The sequence below is a fragment of the Nyctibius grandis genome, chromosome 4, assembly GCF_013368605.1.
Source record: "Nyctibius grandis isolate bNycGra1 chromosome 4, bNycGra1.pri, whole genome shotgun sequence".
Classification (NCBI taxonomy): Eukaryota; Metazoa; Chordata; class Aves; order Nyctibiiformes; family Nyctibiidae; genus Nyctibius; species Nyctibius grandis.
The window spans coordinates 68,086,725-68,098,814 of NC_090661.1; the positions used below are offsets into that span (position 1 = coordinate 68,086,725).

Below are 12,090 nucleotides of genomic sequence, written 5' to 3' on the forward strand. Positions count from 1 at the left end.
AGCTGTATTTCCCTGAAGCTGCCCCTGAACACAGGGAAGAAGGGGCTTCTGGGGTCACTGGGGCTTGCCCTGGAGTCTAGTTCTTGGAGTTAGCAGGAGGGAGAGGAGGGAAAATAATGTTTTTCCAAGCAAGATCCCCTGTGGGCCCTTTGCATGCTGTCCTCACCTGTCCCCAGAGCCTCTTGAGCCGGAGATGGCCACCTGCCAGCTCATCACATCCTGACCCACTTTTCCTGAGAACTCAGCAAGGCAGAGTTTCACAGACAAGAGGAAATCCCTAAAGAGCATGCAGTCCAGAGAGCGGAAATTTTTTTTTCGGGGGGTTGGGTTTGTGGTTTTTTTTTCCCAATTTCCCCATGAATGTATTTGACAGCTCGCTGTCCCTGTCAGTGCAGGATCCCAGTGGAAACCAGAGCTGGGAGGTTTCTTCCTGCTTGAGGGAGGCTTCCCAAGAGTGTGAGGGATTTACCAGTAGCCACCTTTCACTCCCTGTCCCTTGCCGTGTCCCACCAAAGGCCATGTGCAGTGGCAAGCTGCAGACAGGTTTGCTGGTGGCTGGCTACTTCGTCTACCTGCTGGTGGGTGCTGCTGTGTTCCAGGCACTGGAGAGGACCGCTGAGAAGCAGGAGAAAATGGCAGCTGCCCAGATGAAGGAGGCTTTTCTGCAGAACTTCACCTGCCTGACAGTGGTGGAGATGGAGCAGTTTATGAAGGTAAGTGCCAGCCCTGTGGAAGCCCTTTCTCCCTCCTGTTTCCCCACGAGTTGTTTCCTACTCAGCCTTGTTACACAGATAACTTTCACTGCGTTCCTACTGATGTGGTCATTTGGATGACTTCAGCAAATCCCAAGCCCACTCTACAGTCTGAGCAGGCAGGTCACACTGATGGTAAATACAGCTTGTGTAGCTTGACAAAACCTTGTGTGTTAGCTATTAACAGTCCCATCCCATGATGTCCCAGTTCTTCAGGGTCTTGTCTCCTGTTGATTCAGCTTTCAGTGGGGCTCATCTACAATAGGTGGCATGGCAGGAAAAATGAGGCTGTCTGAAACGAATGGGCATGGTTGCCACTTACAACAGTGTCACAGATAGCACAAAGGAACAATATGGCAAGGTCTGAAATAATCTCTTGGGTGAAAAAAAGAAGCCCAAATCACTACAAGGAGCGTGACATTGTCAGCGTTTATTTTGTGAAGATGCTGCAGAAGTGAAACAGGTAGCCTGGCCAAGGGAAAGTTGTTTCTGGCACAGGAAGCCGAGAATGAGTCCAGTTTTCTCTTAATCTTCAGTATTTCCTAGCTCTATCTGCTACAACGCAGAAAAAAATGGGGAAAGCAAATAACCTTGCTGTAAGCATTTCTGCATGGGAAACTAATGGAGCTCTTAATGGGCCAGTTTGCAGTATAAGGAAAGGAGGGGAAGAATTGGTATTTCTAATAACACAACCAGAGATCCAGCCACCAGTTCACATAGGCATGCACCCTCTTCACCTTGGATTTTTTTTTTTATGGGTAGGGAAGAAGAAAAAAAAAAAAGAGGAACTTTTCCAGACAATGAAATCTTTGCGTGAGGGCTGTGGAATGATTTCTGTTAGCCTTGATTTTCTGGGACATCAGCAAAAAAAGATAGTGAGGGAGGAAGAACAGGGGGAAGACTTTTCTGGTGCAGTTTATTCCAGGTTGTGTCTTGTCTCTGGCACGGCTCAGCCCTGGATTTTATCTAGGCTGTTTCTGTACAAACCAGCCCGCCTTCCAGATGTCCAGTCCAGTGTTCTCTGTTTGCTAAAGGCAGGGACAGCTGGATATTCTTTCGGTTTTTAAATTATTTTTTTAACTTCAAAAAAAAATTAACACCACTTAGAATTAAAACCAAGGAAAAAGCAAAGAGTTTGAAAATGCATAACATGATAGATGGTAGGGCTGGAGGGGCTTGGGAGAAACATCTAGTCAAATCCCCTGTGGCAGGGCGGTCTCAACCCAAACCATCTCTGGCAGATGTTCATCTAACCTCATCTCAAAGGCCACATTGTAAATACTGTGCATATGTGTTCATGCATGCAGTTTGGAGAAGAGTGTATATGTCAGGCTGAATTCTGATTGTGGTCGCACCAAAATAATGCTTTGCAAATCAACGGACTTTCTCTGAATTTAAATCTGTGACACTAATCAGAATACAGCCGTAAAATGAAATTCTCTGTCTATGTCACTTGCATCCTGCTATAACTGACTGATGCCCACCTGGGAGGGATCAGAGTCACTGCTCAGTACACCTGCATACAAGTGGGCGATTAGATCCTGGATCCACCACTGCTGTCTCAAGGGCAAACTCAAAACCAGCAACCAGCCACCCCATCACTTACGTCACTGGTCTGTCTTCCTCTGCAACATCCTAGTCATCTATAGGGTCATTTTTTCCAAAGTGCTTAGCCTAAAAGAATTGAGGTCCTTGATCACGCTAAAAGAAATAAGTTCTCCTAACACCCACTAGAGCAGTCAGCATAAACAGGGCAAAAGACTAACACTCAAAAACACTGGTTGGCTGCTACCCAAACTTGGAGGTAAACGTGTGAATAGTTTCAGAGTATTGCTGAGGACTGGTGAGTGCTATTTACAGGAAAGGAGCAGTAGGTGGCTAAATCTGTAATATTCTTGCAGCAAGCACTTGAGAAAAGCAGCCATGTTGATACCAAGCTGATACTTTGCTTTCCCTCCCAGAACCTGACTGAAGCCATTCAGAATGGAGTATACCCTGTTGGAAATAAATCACAGACGGAAGACAGCAACTGGGATTTCAGTAACTCCTTCTTCTTTGCAGGCACAGTTGTCTCCACAATCGGTAGGTCTAATGCTTTCCATGTATGTCTGTTTGTGTCTGTGATGCTTATTACGTCTGTTTTTTGTGACCTGAATGGATGATACTTTCAAGGGTAAAAACTCCAGCCCTTCATTGTCACAGATGGTAAGCAGCAATGGACTTGGTCCTGAGACCTCACCACTGCACAGCAATTCGTGCATTATTTTGGCTCGTGAAATAACAGTCACCTTTCATATTATTTCCCACTTGTTTCTTCTTTTCAATCAATCTGTTAAAATGTTCACTCTGCTGCCAGTTGTGGGTGGGAGATAGATAAACTTCTCTCTCCTGGTCTTTATTCTAGGGTCAAATCGGCTTTAAATCTGAGAGTGCTGTAAAGCACAAAAGAATGGTAGGAAATAAGTGAATTCTGCTGGGGCATGGACACTGTCTCAATAACCTGTGCTGAGCTGTTAGTGCACATATTGAATTAGTAACAGACCAGGAGGACAAAAAGTGGGAATGGGGCAAGGCAAATGATGAGACTTTTACACTGCTGCTTCAAGCTGTTCTGAAATTTCGGGGGCCACCTGCCCCTGCCTGCCACTCCCTTTCTCTCAGATATGCATCCCAAAATTGCAGGCCTGACAAATTTAAGCATAAAATCCAGACTGCTGGCTCCTGCTTCACACTCTCATGCAGTGAAAGTCAAATCTATGTTTTTGCAGAGTGAAGCCGACGCCTCATTCCCACTGCACCCCTGCTCCACTGATCTGTGAGTGTGACATGTCACAAGGGTCCTCACAGGTCACAGTCCCTTCCAACTCAAGTTCACACTGGAACTCCAGCCTGGCCAGTACAGCAGCACAGAAACAGCGATGCTCTGGCCATCTGCCAGCCCAGACGTGTCACCATTGCTGTTATCAAAATCTTCCCAGGCACAGCAGAGTAAGATGGGAAGTAGTACAGCAGTACAGCGAGCAGCGAAAGCAAGAGGCCACCACTAATGAGCGCTGGACTCTAATACATAGTAAGGCAAGCGAGCCCCATGGCAAGCACAGGAGCCTGACGATTAATAGCTAAACAACAATAACAGCTATGAATTTGATCTAGCACATTCCAATCAAATCTGTATCAAATCTGACATTATCTCGAACCCTTCGAGCCCCACATTGAGTGCCAAAAAGGACTGTCATGGTTTAACCCCAGCCGGCAACTCAGACCCACCCCGCCACTCGCTCCCTTCCCCCCACCACCAGTGGGAGAGAATCAGAAGAGTAAACATCAGAAAACTCATGGGTCGAGACAAAGACAGTTCAATAGGTAAATCAAAAGCTGTTCGCGCAAGCAAAGCAAAACAAGGAATTCACTCACCACTTCCCATGGGCAGGCAGGTGTTCAGCCATCCGCAGGACAGCAGGGCTCCATCACACATAACGGTTACTTGGCAAAACAAACACCATCACTCCAAGCAACCCCTCCTTCCTTCTTCTTCCCCCAGCTTTCTATGCTGAGCACAACATCACATGTTATGGAATATCCCTTTGGTCAGTTGGAGTCAGCTGTCCCGGCTGTGCTTCCACCCAACTTCTTGTGCACTGCTGGCCTCCTCGCTGGTGGGGTGAGGAGCAGAAAAGGCCTTGGCTCTGTGTAAGCACTGCTCAGCAGTCAGGAAAACATCACTATATTATCAACAATGTTTCCAGCACAAATCCAGAACATCCCGGGTACCAGCTACTGTGAAGAAAATTAACTCCATCCCAGCCAAAACCAGCACAGGCAAACAGGCTGTCCCAGGAAAAGTGCAACTTTGCCTCTTTCTCTGCACCTTCACCCTAGAGGTCTGTTGCGAAGGTACATCTGGCAACTTCACTAGGTTTTGTCATGAAAATGGAATATTTCTGAAACAGGGAATACAAGGCAGCTGAAGCATTTGGGGGCCTAGTAGCCAATAAACCACTCAGTTGTTTTATTTGTCTTTTCCCCCAAAGAAAACATTGCATTTTCCAAGTAATGGATGCCTTGAGATGAACTGTGCTCGCGAAAGTACCTTTACGGACACTGATAGCGTAAGGACATACACAAAGTACAGGACTCTTGCACTCAGGGAGGTACCTCATGGGCTCTAAGAGGAACAAAGTCTCCAGTCCGTTAAAGGACATGTTTGGAGTTTTACAATTGTTGTTCCACTACTTAGATAAGTCCTCTTTTAGCAGGACTTTAAGATAAACATCTCTCTGGCATGAATAAATCAGCCACCAGTAAGGCCTGGGTTAGTTAGCACTGTCTATTCTAATGCGCACTGCCTGCCTTCAGGACCGGAGCCAGTGTGTGGACATACCAACTTACTGGTATTTAGCCAGGGAGGTCACAGGCAGACAGACAAGAAGCTAGAGATGGCTATATGTGAATCTGACATGGCAAACAGCCTGGGACTCCAGCCCTGATGTTTTCCAGGTCCCCCTTCTGGTTTCTGTCTTTCCATGTATTTATCCCAGGACAGAGCATGTTTTCCATAACCGCTTTTAGATTGTGCTTTCATTCCCACTAAGGTTGGGAGCATACGGTGCTCTCTGCATCCCCCGAAACATGCAGTGTGAATCACTTCATCTGCTTACTGCCTTTTTCAGAGAAAAAAGAGTGCATATGGACTGAGAAGTGCTAGCCACATCTTTTGGGGTCAAAGGCAGGACAGGTTGGGGTAGGTGTGAATGTGACCATGGACTTCTCCAGTTTTCTGGAATATCTCCTCTGACCCATCTTTTTTCATAGGCTATGGCACGCTACGTCCTAAAACTGCTGGGGGCCAGATCTTCTGTGTCTTTTTTGCTCTGTTTGGAATACCTCTGAATATTGTTTTTCTGCACCGTGTCGGTAAGATGCTCTCACTGCTGTGTAAAAAGCTGGGGAAATTCCTGTACGAGAAAGGAATGAGAAAGGTAATCAGTTTTACTTACTTAGGCACAGTTATATGCTCATTTGTAGTTTTTTTCTCAAGATGTGTGCTGGCATTATCCTCTATTATATTTGTTCTCATGCCGTGTTAGGCATCATGCTAGGAGAGGGAAAGAGATATTCTTCACTTGCAAAACGAAACAGACAAGGCAACCATAAAGGAGATATTCAGAGAAAGGGATGCATTTTGTCTACCAATCTAAATGACAGACATCCAGCCCCCTTCAGCAATCAATGGAGAGAGTGGGCACCTCATCCCACTTCTCCAGATGCTTATCTCAGGAGCTAACACTCTAGGGAAGTACCTGTCTCCCTTTACAACCAGTAAAGAAAGAGATGATTAAGCATCTCATCTTGAGGCAGCGAAAAGTAGGTGAGCTGTAGAGGTTTCAATGGATATTGACTCAATGCCTAGTGTGTCACCCCTCCTTACTCATTATGTAGTCCTTTAATCCCTCTCCTCCCTTGACACTGATAGAAAGGAAACATCAGGCTGAAGTTGTCCATTTGAGCCCAGTTGCTGAAAGGTGAGGAGGCACCTGTAAAGGGCTAGAGACAGGATGTGTCTTTGCAGCTCCTCCCCTTCTCTCACCACTACTGAGGAAGTGAGAATAGCTTTTCTGTGTCTCCTACTGTAATTCTCTTTCAGGACAAGGTATGAATGCTGCAGACAGCCCTGTTGAAATTGCTGAATTTCCTCCTAATTCTGGCTAACTTAAATAGCACATAAGGCTTGATCAGATATAGACTCAAGAGCACGCACAATCCATGAAGGCATGAAAAATTATCCAACAGTTGCCATTAATTTCCAGATAATCTGGACTTAACAAATTCTATACGTAAACTACGTGTGTGCCTGGCTGGTAAATCTTAATATATAAAAAGTCTTTTTCTCCAGTCAAGGCTTCTGCATGACTGCTGGAAAGTAGGGTGGTTCAAAAGTCACTGTCCAGGCATTTCTTCACCAGGAGCTCATTTGTTAAAGATCTTCTTGTAGTAAGGTATCCACTGGACAGGAGCCAAGTTGTGGCACTGATGCAATAAGAAATAAAGTCAACAATCAAGACTCTTGGAGATAGTACTGTTAGAAATGGTGTAAATATTTTTTTAAAAAGTCTATTTTCCCAGGAAAACTTGAATCTTCTTTAGATGCCACACCTGAATACCTAAAAACTGAAAGTGAAGTTGTCTGGTGAAAAGTGGAAATAGTCTGACTCCAGTAAAAGTCAGTGGATAGGAATTCCTCCTATCCTCATGGTCATTGGAGGTTGATACAATCAGATAAAAGACTACATCTCCCAGGGCTACTGTGGATATGCAACACCCATGATACATGGCTTCCCTCTGCTTCAGAGCAAGGCTAGGGTACTTTTAGAGAAAGAGCACTCAATATAGAACTTCAGTTCCTGTGGTCCTAGTAGATATTCCTAGACAGCAAATCATTTTGAATAGCCGCCATTGTATGTGGCCTGCTAGTGTGTCAAATCATGCTTATAATTGAATCATTTTCTTTCTTTTCCAGAAGAAGATCAAATTTCTGACCCTTTTGTTCTTCCTGGCAACGGGGATTCTAGTTTTTCTGTGCTTGCCACCACTCTTCTTCCAGATAACAGAGGGCTGGTCCTACAGTGAAGGAATTTACTTTGCATTTATCACCCTCAGCACCATTGGCTTTGGAGATTATGTAGTAGGTAAGGCTGATTTCAGAGAGGAGACACAGCAAAGCGCCAGGGTTATGAGTGTAATTACCATGGGTTGACTGCATAGGCCTCCAGTGTACTGTAGAGACAAATCTTCTGAGTCTTTGACTAGTCTTTGCCTTGTACAGTTCTGGGGGAAATACTAATTTCTCTTGGATTGGATGTGCTGACTAAAGCACAAAATTGTCTAAATATAATAAAATGTGGTGCTTTGGGGTGCAAAGAAGCCAAGGATTTTGGGGAGGGAAGCGGAAGTGTAGGGGGAGAATTCAAGGAGCCTGGGAATTTGCAGATACCAAAAGGGAAGAGTTTGCGACAGTTATACAAAATAAGGCATGTACCCCTGCTTTAGCCATCTAAGACTTATGTTCAAAGTGTACAGTAAAGAAATAAGTGATCTTGTTTCAGAAGACATAACTTCACACAACAGACTCAGAGGTGGAAATCCCAGTCATGGGAAAGTGGGGAAATCTACTCACTCTGTGGAAACTGGGGCTTAAACATACATATCACTGTGAAAGTGCCGTTCTTCAGTCTCCTATGCATCACTGGAGGTTCTCTGCCTTCACAAGCCAGAGCTTAGGATTTCCCCTGAAGACAAACTGTTTAAGCTACACTCCAGCATGCTGGAGTGCTTCTCGAAACACTTCCATGGATCTGCTGACCAAAATACACTCTCCATGGAATAAGCTTCCAGAGGCACTACAAAATGATCACCAGGAGCCAAATCAGTGTCTGCAGAAGAAGCAATCAAACACTCCATGAAGAATCAAAGATTTCTCTACAACAACCTGTCCTGCCAGCATCTTCCAGCCTGAACTTCTCGTCAGTGGGGATGTGAGAAGGAAGATCTGATGCTAATACTTGAGCACTAGTGCTGTCCCTACAGAGAATCTGTAAGCCTCCCGTCCCTTTCTGATGGACAGACATCCACCACACAACAGACCCTAGGCTCTCAAGCCTAGCAGAGATGCAAGAGGGGCCTTGGAGCCTGGCTGGCAGCCTTGCTGTGTGTTTGAAAGACTTCTTACATCAGGCTGAGGATTTTGGCAAAGGGAGCCCACAAGCTTTTCCAGACACTGGTGTTCCCTGCTGACCTTGATTTCTCTGAGTCTGCTCAAGAGGCTGGGTAGTGCTTTGATGATCCATTTAACATCCTCCTTGTTTGCATGAGTTCAGTGATCATAATGATATTGTAACCTAGCTGATGGTTAATCCATGCAATGGCAATGAGTTGATTAGTCGATATTTTCCTAGGTGATCCCAGCCAGCTAACTGTTCCTTCTTGCTACAAAGCACAGGAAATCAGTGTCCCCTGAAATTCCACTTTTCACATAATCCAGAGAAAGACTCTTCATCTCCAACAGTGGTTAAGCAGTGTTGCTATGAACACAACACAGAATTCAGGCATCAGCAAGGAATCTGTATCACACAACAGTGACCTCTTTGCTAGCTGTTTTCTCCAGCTGGGGCCAATCTTTCTCACTGCAGTGGAGGACAACAGGGCACAGACATTTCTTTCCTAACCATCTGTAGGACTGATAACCCTGGCCTGTGAGATACTGAGCACCTCAGACTTCAGTGGTGTGGAATACAGGAAGGTAGAGAGTGGCTGGTGCTGTGCAGGAGAAAAAGTGGACATCAGACTGGTGCATTCTCCTCCCTTGTCCAAATTACAAGTGTGTTTTACAATAACGACAGCAAGTCACAGCCTGAAAAACACTACCTCCATAGCACTGTCTTCCTCTGCAGCTGTATTATTTTACAAACACAGTAAAAAAATAACAATTAGATAGGCCTCTTGGCTCTGTGAGTTCATCTTCATCAGGATGACTTAACTGGAGCTGAAATATTTTTCCCTGCAGTATTTATTTCAATTGGCCTTAAACAGTGATAAAATGATAAGTTTAATGTCTCACACCTTCACAATGGAACAAGCAGATTCAATGACTGCTCTGAGTATTATGCATTTAGAATTGATTACAGATGACAAATGGATTTTCGCTGGCCAAGTGGAACAGGACAGGTTTGAGTTTATTTGCATTTTAGTAATTCAAAACTGGTTTGTAGCTGTTGTACTTCAAGCATGAGATAAAGCCTGTTTAGGGTAGGGAGACATCCCAGGAAGATGGCAGAGTCTGGATTTAGCTGTTTATAATACATGTACACATAGGTGATACTTCTAGTGTGAAACTCCCCTTGGGCTGTAAATTGAATTTATGCCCTGCTGAAGTCTAGTTTTGAGTTAACATTACAAAGATATTACTAGTTTCTTTGCTAACCCTGCATCATGAACTTCAGATAAGAGCACAAAAGGAGATGCTCTGTAGCAAGGCTGGCATCCCCTCTGCCAATTTAACCCCAGCAGAAGAAAAAGAAACAGCTGTTGGATATCTATCCATGAGGACAAACCAGCCCACTCCTGCCCCATTTCCAGAGCCCTTGCATGATGAAGTACAAAAATCCTACACATTGATCTATGTAGTACAGAACACTGCAGGACTTGAAAAGAGTTGCCAGCATCCTGGCTCCTGCTGGGCAGCTTCACAATGGGAAATGATCCACCAGGTTTGTGCTGATCTCCCTGTCCACGCACATTGCTGTGTTATCTATCTACTATATGGAGTCACGCTTGACAGGGACTTATAGCACTCAGTAAGCAATATCACCAAGTTTTCCTGCAGATGCCAGAGCCATATCAGCTGTATCATGATGATAACACTGTGTGGGACTAAGTGCAGTAGGAGCAAATGCTCTCTGTATGTTGGTGGTGGATTGCTGACGTCTGAAGAAACAAACAAAATGACCCATGCAGAAAAGCAGGTGTGCAATACTGGCTGATGCTAAGAGGTTTGGACTGCATGAAATAAGCTTCAGTCCACTGGTTTCCAACACAGAAAGTTGTTTTTCTTGGCATGTGTCAGTGATTTCTCATCAGTCATCTAGTTTTTTAATGGAGGAAGCTCCTGAAGCCGTTGAAAAGTAAAGTAGGAATTGCAACTACTCTCTTTGTATGACCAAGGGTACCTATAATTTAAACCAAATGTTTATTAGGTTATAATCACACTTTCTAGAAATGCACAGAATTGTAATAACCTAGGTAGTAATAGTCCTGTGGTTATAGTGGCCCATTGTCCTCTGCTTTTTGTGCTTTGGGAATTTGGGAATATTTTCAAGATAATGCAATACAATTTTACACTGCTTCCCACATCATTGCATTTACCTGTAGATGCAGAGGTTGAATTGGGATTGGTACGCTATAAAACGAAAAAAATACACTGCTCTGCTGCTAATTCACCTCAATCCCAGTATATCTTTTCAACAGGCCAGCATGTTTGTGCTATTATATATCAGTTTATTGCAACAACAAGAGATTTGTCCAGCCTTAACCTAATGGTGACGAGGTGAAAGACTCTACTATGATGAAAAAATCACCTTAAAGTACTCAGCATAAAATACATTGATGAATCCATTAGACTGGCCCACTTTACGTATGCAAAGCAATTTTAACTTGTAATTTTCTTCTTTTTTCTCTCGCCTTATCTGCAGGTAAACAGCCTGACAGGAATTACTTTTCCTACTACCGAACGCTGGTGGCCATTTGGATTCTTTTTGGCCTTGCCTGGATTGCTCTTCTATTTAATTTATTGACAACGGTACTAGAAGATACTGAAAAAATAATTGTCAAGGATCTCCATCAAATTGTAAAGGTGAGTAAGGACAATGAAGCAAGCCAACAAAGAAGATGCTGGCCTGCTCAATTTGTTCCAGAAGAGGAACTACTACCACCACTTGCTGGAGGGGATGCACAGAAAATGGAGTCATTAGCTGCAGGTTCTGAACACACAAAAAATGAAAAAAATGTTTTTTCTTATAGCAAAACCATAACATAAGAATTGAATTCTTCATTGGAGAGTTGCTAGTGAATTATTCTAAAAAACATTCCCATGGAAATAAGATTTCTCCTACCTTTTGCTGAGATATGACCTTTCAGAACTCAAGACTTACAGTTGCACAAAGCCCGAATATTAATGGTAAGAAATTTGCTCCTCAATTTGCAGCTAGGTTGTGCTAACAACCTGAGAAGTGCACTTGTTTTGCAAGGTATTCTTAAGGTGCTTCCACAAAAATGCAGAGGAGGGGCACAGTAGAGCTTGCTGGTTCTATTTGGATTTTGCTGCTTGCAAGAAATCATGTCTCTTCCAGGAACTGGCATGCACAAGCTTTTCTGAGGCATTGCACAGCACCTTTGGAAGAAGAAATAAGGGTATATAACTTAATAGATGCCTGTTTTGAGCCACCTTATTGGATAAGCTATTATGATCTGAAAGACGTGTTTAAAGGAAAAGACCTGGGCTCAGTTCAGAGACACTAGAAGCATCTGATGGACAGGATTAGAAAAAGGTTAACATGTTAGAAATCGTTAATTCTACCTCTTCCTTTTTTTTTACTGAGACAAATAAAGGCAATTTCACCTTTTATCCCTGTGACTTTGAAAAACCTTTCTGATGGTGTTTATGAAGAACATACAAACCCATGTATTTACTTCAAATTTTATAATCATTTTATTTTATAAGCATTTTATAAGAACAGAGACTGGTTTGAATGGAGGAGTCCTCACTGCATCAGAGTCTTGCTGCTGT

General features: G+C 43.8%; 1 protein-coding gene across 1 annotated transcript; it reads left to right on the forward strand.

The window, feature by feature from the left end:
- Positions 1 to 466: 466 nt before the first annotated feature.
- Positions 467 to 11,465, forward strand: LOC137662827 (potassium channel subfamily K member 16-like). Its single transcript, XM_068399546.1, has 5 exons — positions 467 to 713; positions 2,714 to 2,834; positions 5,565 to 5,731; positions 7,270 to 7,438; positions 10,997 to 11,465. The coding sequence occupies exons 1-5, from the start codon at positions 519 to 521 to the stop codon at positions 11,338 to 11,340; spliced, it is 996 nt and encodes a 331-aa protein (XP_068255647.1). The 5' UTR covers positions 467 to 518; the 3' UTR covers positions 11,341 to 11,465.
- The last annotated feature ends 625 nt before the right edge of the window (positions 11,466 to 12,090 follow it).